This window comes from Elephantulus edwardii, unplaced genomic scaffold (genome assembly GCF_000299155.1).
Source record: "Elephantulus edwardii isolate Elephantulus edwardi_28Jun2011 unplaced genomic scaffold, EleEdw1.0 scaffold00048, whole genome shotgun sequence".
NCBI classification, from domain to species: Eukaryota; Metazoa; Chordata; class Mammalia; order Macroscelidea; family Macroscelididae; genus Elephantulus; species Elephantulus edwardii.
In genome coordinates this window covers 6324276-6344750 of record NW_006399798.1, presented here as the reverse complement: position 1 = coordinate 6344750, position 20475 = coordinate 6324276, and the positions used below count along the sequence as shown (strand labels likewise).

Here is a 20475-nt window from a genome sequence, read left to right as displayed (position 1 = left end):
CACTATACATGTCCACGTTCAAGGGCGTCTCTGCACTGGGCTTCCTTCCAATTAGAAGCTTCTGATTATCTGCACTTCACTCATCTTTTTTTTTTAATTTTTTTATTTTATTAATTTTAATGAACATTTACAGAGATTTCAGATTTCAATTCACTCACTGTTGCATTTTTCTCCCTGCCCACCCCTGCCCCCTAGTTCACTCTTCTCTTTGAAAAGTAAAAGAAAAATTCTTTCACTGGTATATACAATCCCCCCCCCCCCCCCTTTTTTAATACTTTTTAAAATGTTTTTATTTTCTTTTATGTGTGTGTGTGTGTGTGTGCCGTCAAATCTGATCAAATTGGTACAGGATGAGACTGGCCCTCCTTCTCCAGCAGAGCATCTGGTGGATTCAAACCACATACTCTAGGATTGCAGTGCAGCTTCTTGCCTTCAGGCCACCAGAGCTCCCTTTGCAGTCATCTTTTGAGGTCCTCTAAGTCTCCACTTCACGCAGTACCTATCACCTAGAAGTCCAGTTCAAAACCATGTCTTTATTATGATATTGCATAATTACTGATCTGATGCTTTCTTTCTATGAATTCTCTCAACCAGCATTTTAGTCTAAAGACATATTTCATCTGTTTTCTCACAAATGATTTCACAGACATACACTGCCGCCTCAGCTCAACTCTAAGTGCCTAGTGGTCTGAAATGAGCTCCTTGCCACAGACTCAAAGATCTGCTGGCTGACCCACATGGATTATGAAAAAAGAATTCTTGAAAATACCCGTTACAATTTTCCTCATTATACACCAACTTAACCATTGGAGATTCATTACCTAAGAGTTCAAAAATGGCTATTACTGAAACACTTAAACTTCTTTTAATGACTTCAAGCTGGAACAAGAAGTAGCAGTTTAAAGGTCAAGAAAAATTGAAGGCTTCTTTACACCACAAGGCCATAAGGCAAAGAAAGGTTAAAGAAGGCACACAAACAGCAATGCTGACTTCTCACCCAGAACTGCTGTTCAACCTCACATTGAGGAAAAATCCCAACATAGTCCTTTGCTTCTCCTTAGCTCAGTCACACAGCCAGTGCGTATGACTCTAAGACAAGCTCTGAGGGCAAGTAGGGGCTACGGCAGTCAATGCCAGATGACTGCGGACCAGCACATCTGGGGATGGCACTGGCCCTGGTACTCATGTATCTACCTCTACTAGAAAAAATACTCAAAAACATGCACTCCTATGCTCTAAGGACCATACTATTTACTGAAAACATGGGCGATCAAGTTACTAATAAACAGACACAGACACTCAAAATAATAACTATGGCGAGCTGAGGCTAAAGGCGGGTCCACAGACATGCATCTTTCCCCCCAATATCATATGGAACCTTGGAAGTGGAGAGGCATCCACTTCCTAAACAACATGCTTCTAGAAACTCTATGAACTTTGATAAATGACAATAGTTCTAGAAAGGCTTCAGGCCTTTTGTTCATCGGGGCGCTACAAGTCGTGCTTGGTTCGACGGCAATCAACAACATGTGGAACCATCCCATAGCCTACGAATGTCGACACTGACTGCTAGATAACTCCAACTTCTCACTGAAAACCACACGAGCCCCGCACTTTGGAGTTGCCTTCGACTCCTGGCGATGCTCCCTGGAGGTTGTAAATTCTCTTTCTCTTGAGGAGTGGTTGGTGGGCTCTAACCACTGACTATATATATAGCAGCACAAACAGGCCAGGCTTCCTGAGTTCATCATCACACTTATACCAAGAGCTGGCTTCTAGAAACACATTTTAAGAGAGACATCAGGGCTTCGATGACAGAAACCTGCCACTTGAGGCCCAGAGAAAAGGAAGCGTTGAGCCTGTGGGCAGGTTTTCAGCAATGTGTCAAAACGGCCTCCTGTTCCTTTTAAGATGACCTTCCAGACATGTCGCCAGAGCATCTATGCACTTGTCTGTCCTGGCTGCACTATCCTGTTCGCTGTGGACGCGTTCTAGGCCAGCTACAGCTATGTTCGGCATCGCCAGGCATGCCGCCGGCCCAGCCAGGCTGCTTGTGCGAAGAAGTGAGAGAGCAGCTCCCAAGTGTGGGGCCCGCCAGGGTTCAAACAGCTGTTCGGAAACAAGTCTCCTGGCAAAGCCCGAAAAACAAGAACGCTTCTCTCCCTCAGCCCACCTCAGGATTTAAACAGAAGAATCAAGTCAGGACTTCGGGGAAGAAAACACCCCTCCTCCCACAATCCAACCCTCCTGAAGCTGTACTGCTGGCATTTCCCCCTGAGGCTAAGGGTTCTATAAATTATACGACAAATCAACATGCTTATTTTAAACTATTCCTGTAAAAGTCTTTTGTTTCTCACAGCCCTCAAGAATAAAACCCCATGGAAGAAAAGACCTTTTTATAGAGGCAAAGGGGCCCTGATGGCAGAGAGGATTAAGTGCTGAGCTGCTAACGGCAAGGCCAGCTGTTTGAATGCACCAGCTGCTCTGAAGGAAGACGTGCTGCCTGCGAGACGCTCCGGCGAGGGTCTGCTCTGGGCTCCGGGGTCCCCACAGGACAGATCTGACTCAGTCAGAGGAGCTCTGGGGTGTCCGCTTTAAAGAAGCATCTCTTACTGTACGTTTCCACTATCTACACACTTCAGATGGGAAAAATGTTTAAAACAAAACTGGTGGAAAGTGGGAAAGCTTTGGCCAACAGATTTAAATGTAAAAAAAAAAATCAAACGAAATATTCTTTAAAACATATGCATGGTAAAGTATAATTATAGTTTATAAACACAGGAAAGTTGCTAAGAAACCTAACCAAGGTGGTGGCAAAAAGGAGAATTAAAAAAATCTACCAAGGAGACTTAAAAAGGGCTGAGGTTCCTCCAGAGTCTGGCCTGCGCTCTGACAATGCAGTGCTTGTCCAGAAAGGCGACAGCGGCAACAGCCCAACTGACCCAGGAGGATGAACCTGGGATGTCACTGTCATTCCCATTCCAATACACACTGCTACGTGGCCAGGCAATGTACATGACACTGAGCTGAAGTTACCGACTGTGGCCCACGGGAGCTGGGAGACAAGTAACGCTGCTGGGGCCAGAGATGTGGAGTGAGGCCGAGGGGACAGTGGGAGCACTACCCCGGGGGCAACACCATCCTACCAGGAGCCAAGTGCCTCAGCTTTCTCCCCATGCGCGGCTGGTGGGTTTGAACTAGCAACCTCCTCCCCACCAAGGCTCCGTGAGAAGAAAGCGTGTAAAGAAGAGCTCCTGACACCTGGGCCTGATCAAGAGGGAAGCATGGGAAGTGTCCAAAGTAAATAAACGCTGAAGGTTACAATTCACCAGACAAAAGCACAGCAGGGCCTGATGATCAAAGATGTGGAGGAAGCTCAGGGACTGGCTGACAAGTGACCACATTCTGTTTAAATATAGCCACAACGATTACTTCACCCCGTTATTTCTGACAATTACTGGCAAAAAAATGTTGATCCAACGAAACACTGTGGAGTTTTTCGGGTAAGAATATGAAATTGTGCAAAATTTTGGTGCATGTTAACACAAAGAATCAAAATGACTCTCCAATAAGGGTAAGACTCTGCCTAAGATTATTTACGTAAAACAGAGTTCTGAAAAGACAACATGATAATTATGGTTTTGCTGAATTCAGAGAAATGCTGTCTCTGCTCTCTGTACTTGCCTCAGATGCTGCTGTGTGAGACCAGGCTCACCACATGACACAGCCAATGACACTAGACCCGAATGAAAAGAGACCAAGCTAGAGAAGGCATCCTACAGAACCCCAGCAGGCCACCCCAGGACTCCTCTGGTCCCCGATACAGGTCAGTATCAGCCTTCGCACAGGCTGGGGGTGCAAAGGTGCAGTACAGAAGATGAGGGGGAACACCGGTGTCCAAGGAAAAGGAGCAGTGTAGTCAGGGAAAGTATTCGAGAAATCGTCCGTGTCACCCTCCTCCCAGGCCACAGGGCTTTTCCACTCTCACCCCAATTCCCCCCAATGGCCTTAGCTCTGAAGACCCAGGTAGGCATCAATAGCAGAGGAAAGGAGAAGTAGGATTCTTGACACTGCACAGTGAAACTCAAAACACTCTTGACACAAAACGGTGATTCAGATGGAGCCAGTCTCTGCAGGGCTGTACAACAAAACTTTCTGCAACCATGGAAATGTCCAGCATCTGCACTTCTACAAAGAAGCCAGACGTGACTACTGGCCATCGGAAATCCAGCCAGAGCAACTGAGGAAGTGGCTCTTCAATTTCATTTTAGATAATTTTGTGAGTTATAGATGGTTGGTGATTACAGTACTGAAAGTCACAGGTAAGGGTATTATGTAAACTGCAGGTACATTGGAGGCTAAATACATAGTTGGTGGGCCAGTCTCAAAATTTCCTAAATGTCTATCGCAAGGAAAAAAAGTCTTCCCCAGAAATGCCAATCCATCTATAAATGTTCAGAAACCCATCCGTCACAACAAAAAGACTATCAGCCACAAACAAATCAGAATGCTGGTAGTTACACTAAATACCACTGAAGCAAATATATTGTACATGTTAAAATGCATGTTTTGTGAATTTCATTGTGATCTTATAAAGTTATCAAAGAAATAAATATTAAACTTTAAATATGTATATTTAAAAAATTTGTCTTCTGCTAAGGAGCTCTGATGGTGTTGTGGTAACTAAAGTTTCAGGGGTTTGGATCCACCAGGCCACTCGCCAGAAAAGAGAAGCGACGTCTCCTTCCATGAAAATTCACAGCGTTGCTAAAACTGGAGTGGAATGGACAGGCCGCAGTGATTCTGGTTCTGGGTGACTGAGGGGGGCATAAGGAGACATGACTACACACAATGTGGTCAAGTGGTGCATCTGAAACCAGCTTGCTAGGTGTTAACATTCTCAAGTTTAAGAAGTTTGTGGTCAAAAGAAGTAAGTCTAGGAATGCCCTTTCTTAAAACTTGTGAAGAAAAACAGTTGAATCTCAAGAATCTGTATAATTTAAAGTCTGGTGAGAGAGAAAACACAAAGCTCCACCCTTCACATTTCCGATCTTACTAAAAACACACGGGTCAAGAGTTGAGATCATTTTTAAAAGAGAAAATTCTAGTTAAAAGTACCCCCCCACTTAAAAACTCTTGCTCCACATCAACTATAAGCAAGCAGCAGCAGTTCATTTCCATCAGGCACTTCCTTCGGAGAGAGGGCTGCATGGGCCAGCAAGCCTGCATGTGCAGGCACTCATCGGAAGTCTCATACGAAGTGTAGATGCAGCAACAGGAGGATCACAAGGAAAGTCCAGGCGTGTCTTGCATGAACAGTAACGTCTAGCTCTGCCACTTACACTGAACAGCAAATCGGTTAAGTTTAAGTGCGGCATGCAGGACAATTCCAACAATGTGTTTATCTTTTCTGATGGCAGAAACAGAAGCCTGCACCAGGTCAGGCCTAACCTCGATGGGCAACCACCAAGAGCAATTCTGAGTCATCTTAGGGCAATACCAGAATCTCAACAAGTCGGCTTCAGAGCTCCAGCAGAGATCTTACAATGGCATATTCCTCAACTTTACCTCCTACTGATCCTGGTCTTGGATCACCTTAACACTAACCAAGTGCCTTCTTATAGAATACTCAACAATTTGCTGTTATAAATTAATATAGCATTGGATAGTCTTTTTAAAATTTATTTTATTTTTGGATAAACAGTCTTAAGAATTCATTACGTTACTCACTGAACAGTGCTCATGTGAACATATACCTAGATCAAGATGTTGGTATTTGAATAAAGCAAGGGAACACAGAGCACGGTTTAAAAGCAAGAAAAGTGTGTGTGTCAGGGCAGTATCCTTTCTCCCTACTCAATCTGTATGCTCTCATTCGAGGACCAGACTATATGAAGAATGGGACATCAAGATTGGAGGACAATTCATCAACAACCTGCATTATGCAAATACAAGCTTCCTTGCTAAAGTGAAGAGGGCTTGAAGAAGTTCCTACAGAAGATCAAGGACTACAGCCTTCAATATAGATTACACTGCAACATGAAGGGGAAAAATCCTCCCTCACCACTAGACCAATAGGCAACATTACGACAGATGGAGGAAAGACTGAAAGCTGTCAATGATTTCCTCTTAGTTGGATCCACAATTAACACATTTAGCACTAACAGTAAAAAAAAAAATAATCAAAAGATGAGTTGCCGCTGCAGCCATGGGCTTTAAACATAGCTGAGACTGTGAGAGTCAACACAGTACCTGGGAAGGTTTCTATCTGCTCTACATAGGGTCACTCTGAGTGGGCGTTATGACAATAATATAATGTTGATCATCTTCCTTTTTTGGTTTATCTTTTTTAAAATACTTTATCTCACATATTTTGGGCCTACTGTATCATCTATTTATCTATGAACTCTGTATCTATAAGCTTTCGTTGTGAGGTACAACTGAATCAGTTCTAAGTTATGACAAACCCATGTGTTACATAACAAAACTTCTCTTTAAAAAAAAAGATGTGTTGCACTGGGAAAATCTGCTATCAAAGACCTCTCCAAATTGCTAAAGAGCAGTAATGTCAGTTTGAAGACTATGGTGTGCCTGATTCAAGCCATGGTCTTTTCAATGACTTGCTATGCACCTGAAGGTTGGACAGGGCATAAGAATGACAGAAGAATCAATGCCTTTGAGGTGTAGTGTTGGCAGAGTACCAAATATCCCCCGGACTGCTGAAAGAAACAAATGTGTCTTGGAGAAAGTACACCCAGGGTGCTCTTTAGAGGCTAGGATGGGGAAATACTGTCTCGTACTTCGGACATGTTGTTAGGAGTGGCCAGTCCTTGGAAAAGAACCTTTGGAAAGGTGGAGGGTCATCAGAAAGAGAGGCAGACTCTCAGCAAGATGGTTCAACACAGTGACTCCATGAATGGGCTCAAGTACATGAGAGATGATGATGGCACAGGATAGACAAGGTTTAGACCCACTGTCCCCACAGGGTCACTAGGAGCTGTAGACTTCTCTACAGGACTTAACAATAACTCACACATAAAAAGGGAAAAAACTGACAATTAGATCACGCCAACCAACAATAGCAGAACCCATCTTCTTCTCCAGCATGCTGTCAAACACTCTCCAGGACAGACCACAGGGAGGCCATAAAACACACCCCGACAGACTGAAAAGGATAGTAAGTGGCCATGATGGAATGAAATCAGAATCAAGAACAGAAGGAATTTGGGAAAATTTCCAGATTTATGGACACAGAACAACATACTCCTAATAACTAGTGTCTCAAGGAAGAAATCACAAATGGAACATTTTGGGGGAGAAAGCTGGTTTACCATATACATTTTCTAACAGTGAGGGCAGTACTTACATATTTAATGCATTTCAAAGAAGCTTCATCTGGGTGACAGGAAAAAGTATCACTTATCTAAGATCCTGTTAAATCAAATTATTTAATGTTTAAAAGGATAAAGTGAAAGCACTCAACTTTCTTAATGGCAGAACTGGAAAGTTCCAATAATTAAAAGCACCAATAAGTAATCCTTTTTATTTTGCCTCTTAATTTCACTTTTCAAATTCAAGCACTTGATACAGGTTGATATATAAGAGAATGTAAGCCCGACTAGGGCTAACTTGAACAAAAGATAAAACATGACAGATATAGCATTAATTTCGGAAAAGCGGCAACTTGTTTGTATTAGTAATTTTAATCCAGTCTGGAGAGGGGCCTAGGTCAAAAATAAATGTAAAAAGTACCACAATAATACTTTTCTATCAAGTGCAGGGCTAAGATAAGCTAGCTATAACTAGAAAGTGAGCACCAAAATCAAGTTTAGGGCCAATCTGTTTAGTCACTGAAAAAGGCTGAATGGGTTTGCTAGTCTGTTATCTATTCTACATAAAGTTCACATAACAGTCAATAGACACTTTGGAGGATGCTTGGACTTCCTACTGCTTAGAGTTTTAAATAAAACAAGCTTGCCCCCAGAAGCTGTACAATGATTTTTTTTCTTGTTTGTAAAAGACCAAAATTGGCCCTAAAAATATTTGAAGACTTGTAAACTGACATCTGGAAAACTACTGAGTGCTACTGTTTTTAGCATAGTGTTTTCTTTATTGCTTTCTGATTATAAAACTAATAGATGCTTATAAAGCATTCCATTCTAGAAATGCCTGTGCTAGGAAGGGAACGTTCTCCATAATCCTCAAAGCCAGAGAAAAATCAAATGTTACTAGAATGACAGCTTTGTTTCTTTCCTTCACTTGCAGCACATGAGAGTTAGGATGTTTCAAGCCGTCACTACCTTTTTGCTTTTTTGCAAATGCTCTCCAGCCTCCTGGCTTTTAAAGCTAAACATTTGCAGCAGAAACTAAACAAAGCCTGGTCTGTCTGTCTGCCTTTCTTTCTCCAAACATGAGTTAGGATGATCTCCCTTTAGAAAAGTGATTTAGTCCCAAGATGGAAGAATTAAAACTCCTGTCTATGTTAAAAACAAAACACCAACACAACTATTATCTATGAATTCACATCAAATTTCTCAGCTATCAAAATTAACCTGACACAGCTATAAAAAAAACCAATTTCAAAGTAAAGCACAAAATAAAGTACGTCCCTAAAGAGCCATGGACTGCCCCTCAAGCACCTTAAAAGCTGAGAAAAGTTGGTAATCAGTTCTCCAACCTAGTTACCATAGGGCTATAAAACACTGTCCAACTGAGAAGTACCGGTCAGGCTCAAGGCAGTCAGTCTACAGACAGCAGCAAACACCGGCTGGGCATTATTATGCTTTAGGGTCGAGTGAGAGACTACTCACACTTAACTTCATCTCAGGTAGGTAACCATTTCTTTACTCCTTTGGGATAATAGGACAGTATCCAGCAAAAGCCTCTTCTGAGATTATAAACTAAATTATTAGCAGAAACAAGCTATATAAACACATCTAACAACAGGGAAACAGTTCAGTGATTTATAGAATGCTAACTTTATGTATTACATACCATAAAAATAATCAGTGAGGTTAATATATAAGCATATGTTACAGTTCAGTCTACCACAATTAGAGCATTACAAAAAGGTGCACAGGATGACAAGGCCTGGACGAGTTCTAAAACAGTGCCACTCTCTGATGAGGGACTATGCAGAATTTTGAAGTTCCTCTTCCCACTGTGGGGGTTATACTACTGGTGAAGATCTGGACTGCTACCTAAGCCATGGCAGGTAGAGGCCACCAGCTCTATTCAGAAAATGATACAGGGGTCTCTTCCCACAGACTTCGAGCCTCAGAAACTCAATAAGGGGTCGCCATGAAGTCAGAACCAACAACAGCTGGAACTTTTAAAAATTTTTTTGTGGCAGGAAGCTACACTGCAATCCCAGAGGTGTGCGGGTCAAATCCATCAGATGCTCTGCTGGAGAAGGAGGGACAATCTCCTCCTGTACCAGTCAGATCCAATTTGACGGTACACACAATTTAAAAAAAACAAACAAGAAAATCTAGCCAGCTCTAGTGGCCTAGTGGCAAGAAGTTGCACTGCAATTTGAGAGGTGAGCGGTTCAAATCCACCAGATGCTTTGCTGGAGAAGGAGGAACAATCTCCTCCTGTACCAGTTAGATCCGATTTGACAGTACACACACACAAATAATGAAACTAAAATAAAATTAAAAAATTAAAAAAAAATATTTTTAAAAATTAATGTATTAAAGTTAAATGTTAAGGTGTTATAAAAATGTTGCAGATGTTACCTAGATATTATTTGTCTTTGTTGAATGTATGTATCTATGACTGTAGATTTATGAAATGATGATTCTGAACAGACATGAAATGACTTACTCTGACAGAAAAGAAAACAAAAACCTCTTTTTGGTTCTTTGTGAATCCCACAGCTTCAAGGTCCCGTTTTACAATTAAATCAGTGCTTTCCATAATTTTTAGACACCAAACAAATGTTACCAGAAGCTAATTTTGCCTTTATGCTAAATCTAGATTTTTTTTAAGGCCAATGAACTAAAGAATAAGCTTATCAGTCGACAATAAAAGCCATTGTTAAGGTGTGGAAAAAGACTTTCAGTATTTTACTGCTAATAATTAATACTTGTTTGATTTAAAAAGGCTGTTTGTATGGAAAAGACAGAAGGGTGCTAAAAATGGGCCCTAAGGAGGCCCCAAGCTTTTCTATAAGGTAAAGAAGACAAGACAGTAACATATTATTTATAGCACCTCCAAGATTTTAGAAGGTTGTTTGGAGGAAATCCGTCTGTTCTCAGTATTGACCGAGAACAGAGAAGGTTCTCTTCACTGAGGGTATGATAATCAGAGTCCTAAACAAACATACAGGTAAGTAAAAGTGAGTTCTTAGGGGGAAAAAGTGAGTTCTTCAGAGGGCTTTATCTCAACCAAGACCCAAACCTACTGCAATGAGTCTAGGCCAACTCCCAAAGGCCCTCGGGGACATGCAGAATTGCCCCACCCCAGTGTCTAAGAAGGGGGTGGTGGTGCGAGATGTCACCTTTTTTCCTGTGGATTGTTTGGTGGGTCTGAACCACCATCCTTTTGGTTAACAGTTGTATGCCTTAACCCTAACTCCACCCAAAACTCCTTATAACTCTTAAAAAAACCTCACTAACTCAAACTTATTCCTGCCCCCCCACCCCCCGGTCCCAGTGAGGCTGCATGGGGGGAGACTGGCCACCTTCCTCCTGCAAAGCCACTGGTGGTTCCAGCCAGCCAAGGGGCAGCCTCTTGGTTAGCAGTTCAACACGCCAGGGACTATGCTGCGAGCGCTCTCATTACAACCTTAAATTAGAAATCTCAAAGCCTCTTCAGAATCCGGAGAAATCTCCGAGAGAGGGGCCCCACATGACGCAGCAGTAGAGGTACACACACCACTGATTTCAAGTCTCCACTCGAGAGACTGAGAACTTTTCGTGGAGAAGTCCTTGTCCCTCCAACAGGCCCCAGTGACACTGCTTTCACCTGTGATGGGGGCAGGTTCTGAACCTCAGGTCTCAGCAGCAGTATCAAGGCAAATCCCACTGTCATCATGTTGATTCCAACTCTCAGAGGCTCTCTGGAACAGAGCAGAACTGCCCACAGAGTCTCCTCTTTTCTTCTGTGATCTTGACAGAACCAAACTGCTACAGTTTTCTCCTGGTGGTAGACTTGAACCATCAACCTTCTGGTTGGCTGTTAAGCACTAAACATCATGCCAACAGGGTTCCTCAGTATCAGGACAATCACCCATTTCGCTTGTGGAGTCATGTGACTTGGTAATTATCTGAGCTGGAGTTGGGCTGAAAGCGCCTATCAAAAGCTGTGAGGTGAGTAACAATAAGAACAGCCGGCAGCTGCTGCATTATGCCAGCGACTAACTGCTTAGAGAGCTCCCGGGGAGCAGTGTGCAGGGAGCTGCGTACCCCACAGCCCAGGAAGGCCGGTGAAGTTCGCAAGTCAACCAGGTCTGACGGCAATGAGTCAGTGGTCTCTGCTGTAAGCACGCAACCACATCTTCACTGTGATCCCAGGAGGACCGGCTGCCGGAGTCAGTCCCGATTTCTGGAATCTCACGTGTGTCAGAGAGAACTGCTATCTAGAGATTTTGTGACGGCTGCTTTCTTTCAGAAGCAGATCCCCAAGCCTTTCTTCTGAGGTGGACCAGAACAGCTTACCTCTGTGTTAGCAACTTACTCACCTACGCATGTTAGCCACGCGTACCACTCGGGGCTCCTGAGAAAGGACAGAAGAGGTCTGTCTGAACCACAGGGTGGGAGACGGGCATGCTCGGATGAGGAAAGCACTGACGCCATAGAGACACTGACTAAAGCGATGCTGTGGGTAGGTGGCTGGGAGCCAAGGTGCAGTGCCACTTTGGCACACTTCAGTCCACAGCCACAAGGAGTTAAGACCAAAAGGGTGCCCACCCTCGTAGGAAAGGAGCTGCACTGCCAGCCCAAAGGCAGGCAGTTCAATTCACCAGCTGCTTTGCAGGATAAAGATGGGCAATGTTCTGACGAGCGAGTCACAGCTTCCGAAAACCAACGGGAGGGACAGTTGGTTATGACTCGATGGCAACGTGTGCATTTACCCACTCCAACCCAAACCCACTAACAATGAGTCAATTCCGAACTCACGGTGACCTGCCACTGTCTTCCCAAAGCTGTAAATCTTAACAGTAAGTGACTGCTTGTGGATCCAAACTTCAAATCTCATCAGCATTCCAACCCTTCCTTGACTGGCTGTGTCTCCAAGCCTCCTTTCACGTATCAAAGCAGAAACAGCAATTCTGTCAGCAGGCGGGGTCAGTCTGACCTAGTGCGTGGAGAGGCCCTACACAGAAGTGGTTAAAACAAACTCTTACTCAAATTCAAATTCAGACTCCATCACCCGCAAAATGTTAACTTGACAAGTCACTTAGCCTAAAATCTTGGATTCCTCACGGACTTGCTAATAATGGGAGAGCTTGGCTTAGTGCAAGGGCTTAGTGGAAGGCAATATGTTAGTTACACTATTACTTATCGAATGATCTCCTTTTTATTTACTTTTTTCCTCCTACTCTTGGTGTCAGTTTACTTTATATACTGTCCAGGAAGTCCTGTGTGCGTCCAGTGATGTCTGTTCCTGCCCTGGCAGGTGAGCACAGTAGGGGTCCTTACATGCTAGGTTCCTGGTTCACTCACTCATTTTTTTTCTCTTCAATGTTGGATGGGTGAGCTTGAGCCTGCAAGGAGCAAGCTGGTCCTAGACTCTTCCAAGTCCTTCTTTCTTTGCCTCCAATTCTTACGTGTCCAAGGACAGAAAACCACAGACACGCCTTTGTAGGAGGAGTGGCTCACTCATTCTTGACATGACCAGACATAAGAGCAGAGGGGTGTCACAGCCAGGCCAAAGGTCAAATCCAGCTTAGTCACTTACTAGAGCTGGGTAAACCTGGGCCAGTTATTTAACTTTTAGGAGCTTTTCTACACTCATAAAATGGAGAAATGACATTGTCATTGCTAGCAAGATTAGGAATAGAGCATAACTTAGTCACATATAAGGAGCTCTGGTGGTGTAGTGCACAACACGCTAGGCTACTAAGCAAAAGACCTGAAGTTCAAATCCACTATCTTTTCTGAGAGAAGGATGAGCACCTACCTCAGTAATGCCTTATAATCTTGACTCCAACAGAGGGTTGTTAAGAGTCAAAATCAAGGGAAGCTCTGGTGGCCTAGTGGCAAGAAACTGCAACTACAATCCCAGAGGTGCACGGTTCGGATCCACCAGATGCTCTGCCAGCGAAAGAGGGGCAATCTCCTCCTGTACCAGTCAGATCTGATTTGATGGTACACGCACACAAAAATAATAAAATAAAAAAAGAGTCAAAATCAACTGGAGGGCAGTGGCACGCAGTATTTGCCTCACACTCGAAGGCAACTAATGAAAATAAATGCCTTGAACTTAAAAGACCCTAAGGCCATGGAAGGGGTATAATTTCCTTGCTCATATTTTTTTTTCTCCAAACGGTCAGCCCTACAAAAAGTCTTGAATAGGACCTAAAAGTTCCATTGTCAGCAACCACTTGGAAGTTATCCATTCAGTCAAGTGGAGGAGAAAAACAATGAAAAGCAAACAAATTATTTGCTGTTGAAGAGAATAAAACCAACAAATTTCTGTCATTCCTGTAGACTAAATGTAACCGTCTGGTTTATGCAACAAAATTGTTAAGGATTCTATAGAAAAATCATGATTACAAGAGGAAAATGTAGGACAGATTGTTCAATTCTCATGGAATCTAGACTTTTGGAGCCATAGAGACTGATAGTCTCATGGTTGCTTGAGATTATCTTTCAACTTGAATTTTAAAACAAAAATGGATTCAAGCCATTAATTAATTTTCCAGTTAGAAATTCGACACGTCAAACACTACACCACCAGAGCGCTTTCCATTTCAACCTCTTATTTTTAGACCTGATAATTCAAACTTCCAAAGTGTAACTTCTCCACTGATAATCAGGACTTATAATTGTTAGCAACTGGTCACTCATCAATCAATTGGTATTCTTTACTCAGTTACTCAGAGATGCACATAAGTGTCCCAGGCTGACAGGTAGAAAGGCTATTCTTCCAGCATCTCAAACCCACAACCTGATGACTTCAACCTTGCAGAGTCCTCAGCAGACTTCTCTCCTCTGCAGCCATTATGCACACCTAACACTTTCATCACCAGCTTCACTCCCCAAGACGCTTCTGCTTCTATCAAGCCCCAGCTTATAACCCTATCCTAGCATTCCTTTCACCATTACAAGCACAATTTCTCCTACATGTCCTTTTGAAAAGTCCTTCCCCCACCCCCTCACCTAGCTCTGTCCTAAGCATCTGTCAAGGTCCATTCAAGGCCAATGTGCTCAAGTCACATACATACCATTCTCTGAGGTCTGCTCATACCAACCTCAATCTCTTTTTCCTGAATTACTCTGGAATCTAGCATGTACTAATGTCAGCATTCAATTGAACACCAGCTCACTGATTAAGTGCTAACTGCTAATGGCTGGACTCCACGAAGAAGAAGGTGGTTTCAGGTTCAGAGGAAGACTCATCAACCTACTTATACAGATGACACAACCTTGTTTGCCAAAAGTGAAGACTTACAGTGTTCACTGCAGAAGATCAAAGAATACAGTCTTCAATTATGGATTGCATTTCACCATGAATAAAATAAAACTACATACCAGTGGACCAACAGACAACATCATGGCAGATGCTGAGAGAAGACTAAACCTGTCAACAACTTCATCTTACGTGGATCCACAATCAACAGTCAGGAGATTAGGAGGTGTATCACTCTGGTATAGGGTGTAGTCAGGGACTTCTCCAAATTATTGAAGAGCAGTGATGTCAGTTTGAAGAGTAAGGTGCACCTGATTCAGGCCATGATCTTATCAACCACTTGCTTTACATCTGAGACCTGAACAATGAATAAGGATAAAAGACGAATTCATGCCTTTAAGTTGTGGTGCTGGAGAAGAATACTGAATATCTCATGGACTGCCAAAAGAAGAAGCAGGTATGTCTGGAGAAAGTGCAGCCAGAGTTCTTCTTGAAGGCAAAAATAATAAAGCTTCACCTAACGTACTTTGGGCATGTTCCCAGGAGAGGCTATCCCTTGGAGAGGACATCATGCGTGGAAAGGTGGAGGGTCCGTGCAAGACAGGAAGACCCTCAACCAGATGGATCTGACAAAATGACTGCAGCAACAGGCTCGAGCATGTCATGTCAGAGAGGATGAGGCTGGTCCAGGAGAGGACACGGTTCAGAGCTGTTGTTAATAGGGTCACCGTCAATCTACTCAACTCAAGGGCACCTAACAATTATTACTAGCTGTGTGCTGCTGGATAAACCATTGAACTTTTCTGGGCTACCATTTCCTTATCTGTAAAACAGAAACAGATAAAGAGATTTTTTAAAGGCCTTTTCCTGGTTTGAAAATTTTCTAATTTTATATACTACCTTATGGCATTTCACCCCTATTATGTGATTTCAGAATGCCTGAAGGAAGAAAGTACATCTTCTGTTTCTTCCCCAGCTCCAGAACTTGACTCAAGAAGATGCTTGGTTTAAAGAGACTAACTCAAGGACTGAAAAAGACCACACAGCACTGAGTTAGGAGGTGGCAGCAGAGCTCAATATGAACTTTATACCTATTTCTAATTAGGAAACTAGTTCTCTTCTGGAGCCAAAGGTCTGCTCTGACAGAAGGGAAGAACAGAATGACCACAGATGTGAATATCCAAGATGGTCTTTTCATTGTCGCGCTGCTCTGTGTGTGAGGTTTATGGGCTACATAAGCTTAACAGTAGGTATGACAGATGTTCAACGGTAGAGCACCGGGGAACCTGTTCACTGGAGAAGGAGCCTGAGTGGTGCAATGGCTGTCTCAGCTGTGAAAATACAGCTCTGGTCTAAACTCTCCAGTGCCATGAGGGAGAATGATGTGGCAGTCTGCTGTTCTTGTCATGATTTACAGTCTTGGAAACTCTACAGGGTAGTTTTACTTGTTTCACAGGGTCACCAGGAGTTGGAAGTGGAGATGGTTATATTTACCAGAGCCCCTGTGGTGTGGTGGTTATCGCATTTGGCTGCTAACCCCAAGGGCGGTCGTTCATTACTGGAGAACCTCTCGCCTGCTCCATTTTTCCTGCTATGTACTGTTTCATAGCTGACCCTTCAGTAGGTTTTCAGAGGCAGTAAAGCATATGCGTGGAGGCTGCCCATCTTCTCCCATGGAGCACCCAAGGATCTGAACCAAGTGCCTTTGGATGGGCAGCGCGAATCTTTGCCAGCAGAGCTCCCTAGCTTGCTCTAGTAAAGGTGACACAATTTAGGATCATTTTATCCATGCAAAACCTAAGCCCAGCCACAGAAGAGCAATTCCTTCCATTCTGCATCCCGCTGTGTCACCACTAGTAAGAAAGAAAATAACCAAAGAAATAACAAAAGCAGGTATACGGAAGCACTGTTCTATTTTAGGTGTCCCGTAGAATATTCTTCTTTCCCTCTCTTTTCTCAGGGCAGTATAAGGAACGAATGGAATGATAAAAGGCACAGATGTGGTCTGCAGGACACAAGGAGTTGCGGTTAACGAAGAATTAACCACAAGGTTAAGGGCTCAGCTGCTAACTTAAGTATCTACAAGTGAAACCGACCCACTCCACTGCTCCAACAAGAAAGATGCGACAGTCGGCTTCTACAAAGCCTTCGGGACCCTGCGGGGCATTTCTACTCTGTCCTAGAGGGTCACTAGGAGGTGGAATGGGCTCAGATGGTGATGGGGTTTTGTCACCAGGAATACAGAAGGAGCCAGAGGATGCAAGCCTTCTGAAACAGGAGACTAAGCTCCTCTAGCTTCAAATAACATTGATTCACTACTCACATAAAGGCAAATATAGGCCTCCTTCAACCAAGTTAAACCAATGTGACTCCAGTTCCTGCTAAACAAGTGCTGGCTCAAAACCAAAATCCACAGGAATTATCAAATCAAAGTCACACTATTAGAGAAGATGTCCTTTTTTCCTATCAGCTCTTAAAACAAAGCAGCGGCTCCTCTTCCCTCGGCTGTTCCTGGTGAGGACACAAAGGGCAAATACAGTATCGTCATTCCTTTTTTTTTTGGCATGAAGCCACAAGATTACTAACAAACAGCTAATGGCCACCAATCAAAAGCAATAATGACACTATGACTTCATGTCTCAGTTATCTATCATGTTGGAAAGAACCAAATATCTGCATTTTTCTTTTCTCTCTCCCCAAAGAAAATCTGAAAGTAAAGGTGAACACAGATTCACTTTCTCCACCATCATCCCAGCTGCTGCTAACACAAATCTGTGCTGGTGGAGGAATGTTAGACAGACTCCTTGTCTTCACATGCTCAGGTGTTCACAGATTTAAGCTGAAGAACTTAGAAAATGGTCCCATCTAAAGCAGACTTCAGTGACAGCAGTTAGGGACTGCCTTGCCTAACAACTCTTAAAGAGACCTCACATACCAGGATTTTGTTTTAAATTATTACTTCAGAAGTAAAATACACTACATATTGAGACTTGAAATCAGGAACTGCCACCTTTCCAGGTTTAAGTTCCAGGGCATGCTAAATGGAGACATTTTAAGTCTATGTTTTTAAAAAACCTGGCTCCAGAAATTTGCACAGGACATAAATATAAGTACTCAAGTAGCTAATCTTATGATGAAATCCTGAGCAGTTTATCTGCTGAAATTAGTAATCATCTACCAAAACATCAAACTATCCCCGCTGGATACCAATGATACAGGGAAATTTAGCCATTTGGGTTACCTTTATTCTGTAAGAAAACAGATATCTGTCATTTTACAAACCAAAGCTGGTCTGTCTACTTTATGTCAATTTAGCACTGACTGAGATTACCCTCAAAAAGTTCTGTGGGATAAAAGCTATTTTTCAAAGAGTGGATTCTTTACTAAGCTGACTTCCTCTCAGAGGGCTTTTCAGCATCTATGAAGGCACTGACACCCTGAACTTGAAGAAGCGACAGGGCAGGCAACCTCGGAGGAGAAGGAGAACGGCAACCTCAGACTGAACCCCGGAGGAGGATGACTGCAACCTTGGAGTGGGATGACTGAGCCCCGGAGGAGGTCGGCTCTTCGGCAATAGGTGCAACAATCACTTTCAGTAGATCCACTTTTCTTTTTTTAAGATCCACACAATTTAAAAAAAAATTTTTTCAAAATCACACATCCTTTAATAGCACCATATTTTTGCATTTTCCTTGTCTTCCTCTTTGTCAAATTCTAAAAATTTCATTCAAATGGACAAATTCCTAATAATAATCAGAGGAGAAAAAAGTAAAGACTTATGACTCAGACAACATTTGATGTTTTCCTCACTGAAAGACAAAAGACACCACCTTAAAAGAATTTCAGCTCAAACCCTCAAGAGCCAGCCTAACCATTCCGGTCTCTGCGAGACCATCGGAACCCTACAGCACAGATGAGACTAGGGGACAAGGAGCCTAAAGTGATCGAGGTGAAACACTACAGCAAAAATAACCACCATGTGGACACAATGTGAAGAATGCAACTGACGTCACTGAACAGAATGTGTCGAAACTGTTCAATGGGAGAATGTTTTGCATGTTTATATTTTTACCAAAAACAGTAAAATATAATTGAATTTAAAACAATAAAAAGGTTGACAGAGCTGGGTAACACCCACTTCTGCAGAAAGAAATGACAAATCCAAAAGGGTAAACCACCCCACCAGCGGGTCAACCAGGTATTTAATATGTGGCAGGTGAGGTGCAGACCCTTGTGCAAAGGTGCGGCAAACGCAGCTCACTGCTCAACTGTCAGCAGGTTTCTTTTCTGCAATTAGTTTAAATGGGGTAACTGCTCAAGTGTCTTTAAGAAAATCAAAGTCTGATTTGTACAAAGGCATGGTGAATGTCACATTTAGAATGTCATGTACTTTTTCACCAATAAAGATACATCTGAGGCTCTGCAAGGAGGTCTGGCATATACTTCTAGGAACCCCTCTAAACGAGGGCAGATTAATTTCTAAACCGCTGAGATTACATTCTAGAAGACAGAAACCTTGGGGCTATAAATACTTCACGCGTATGTCTTTTTAAGAAGCTCCAGTTTTTATTACACTCTACGCTCGTCTAGGGGATACTTGCTGACCACAAGCCCATCGCTGACCACCTGCACCATCACCCGGATCAAAGCGCACCCCCCACCCCCCACACCCCTGAGGCGGCCACACAAAGGCAGTTACCGACCACACTCCACTCATCTGAAGTCATTTAATACCCCATCTGTGGCCGCTCCCCAGACCCGCGGGTGCCCGAGAAGGTGTGGGGTGCACGGAGGCGGAGCCGGCTTCTTTGTGTGCTGCGGGGCAGGGCAGGGCAGGGAGGTGAGGCCGAGGGGAGGCCAGCTCCGCCGGGAGCTCACGCCAGCACCTACCTTGAGGATGTCCCCCCTCTTGAAGCTCAGCTCGTCGTCCGCAGTAGCTTTGAAGTCATACTTGGCGATGGCTTCCATTCTGGGCGCTGCTCAGAGCTCGGCAGCTGAAGCAGGGGGAAGGGAGTCTTCCCTGCTGAGCGACCCGGCTCGGGGCTCAGCCTCGCCGCGCTCCGGGGACGCGCTCCTGCACTCCGGGACCCGCGATGCCACCCTGCAGCGGAACACGGACCATTAAGCGAAGTGGCCGGGATGGAAGGCAGCCCCGCCCTGGCGCGCGCTCCCAGCCCCCACGCCCCCCGGCTGGGCTCGGCCTCCGCCCTCCGCCCTCCCTCGCAGGCACAACCCCATCCTTCTTCCTCTCCGCAGCCTCAGCTCGGGACTGACAGGCCCGGCGGCCAATGGGGCGGCGGCTGGAGCGCAGGGCGCACACTTCCTCTTCCTGGCGCGGGGCGCGGGGCTCGGCCACCAGGTCCAGGGCTGTCCCCGCCTTCGCGCCCCGCCTCCGGGGATGGCACCCCCAGTCCGCCAAACAGACCTCCCCCCCAGCCCTTCCGCTCTCCCGAATGCAGGGTCCCCTGCTCCACAGTCAGCATATGCGAGAGTGGAGCCTGTCGCAGAAACTAAACCTGGATGGGCTCCCAGGAAGCGAAAGTGGACCTCAACTCCTTTCTCATTCCAGTTACAGCACAAGCGGTTCTGAGCTTCCACCTCCAAATGGAGCAGTGGTTTCGGGTCCCCTGGTGGCACCCAAAGTCTGCTGGTGGACACGGCTCTCGTACGGGCTCCCCCTCTCCGAATCGGATCAGATTGCCCTACAAAGTCCGAGGGCCCCAACAGTCCTTAAAATAGATGACCAAAGTCCAGCGTTATAGAAACAACCACACTATTTCTAACTAACCTAAGGGACACTTGAAAGGAATTCCTTTTTGGAATTTGAGCCGTCAAGGACCTCTGGGGAAAAATATAATGGAGACGGGGCAAAAGGTCCAACAAGAGTCTTCAGTT

The 20475-nt window shown here is 44.2% G+C and overlaps 1 protein-coding gene across 2 annotated transcripts in view; it reads right to left on the bottom strand.

Annotated features, from left to right (window-relative positions):
- GRB2 (growth factor receptor-bound protein 2) overlaps positions 1-19594 on the bottom strand; it is a 64861-nt gene extending 45267 nt beyond the window's left edge. The window contains exon 1 of one of the 2 annotated variants that reach the window (XM_006886210.1): positions 19471-19594. In XM_006886210.1, coding sequence (XP_006886272.1) covers positions 19471-19548 — 78 coding nt within the window. In that variant the 5' untranslated portion in view covers positions 19549-19594. The remainder of the gene's footprint in view (positions 1-19470) is intronic. The other variant, XM_006886211.1, reaches the window with a different exon arrangement.
- Between the last annotated feature and the right edge of the window lie 881 nt (positions 19595-20475).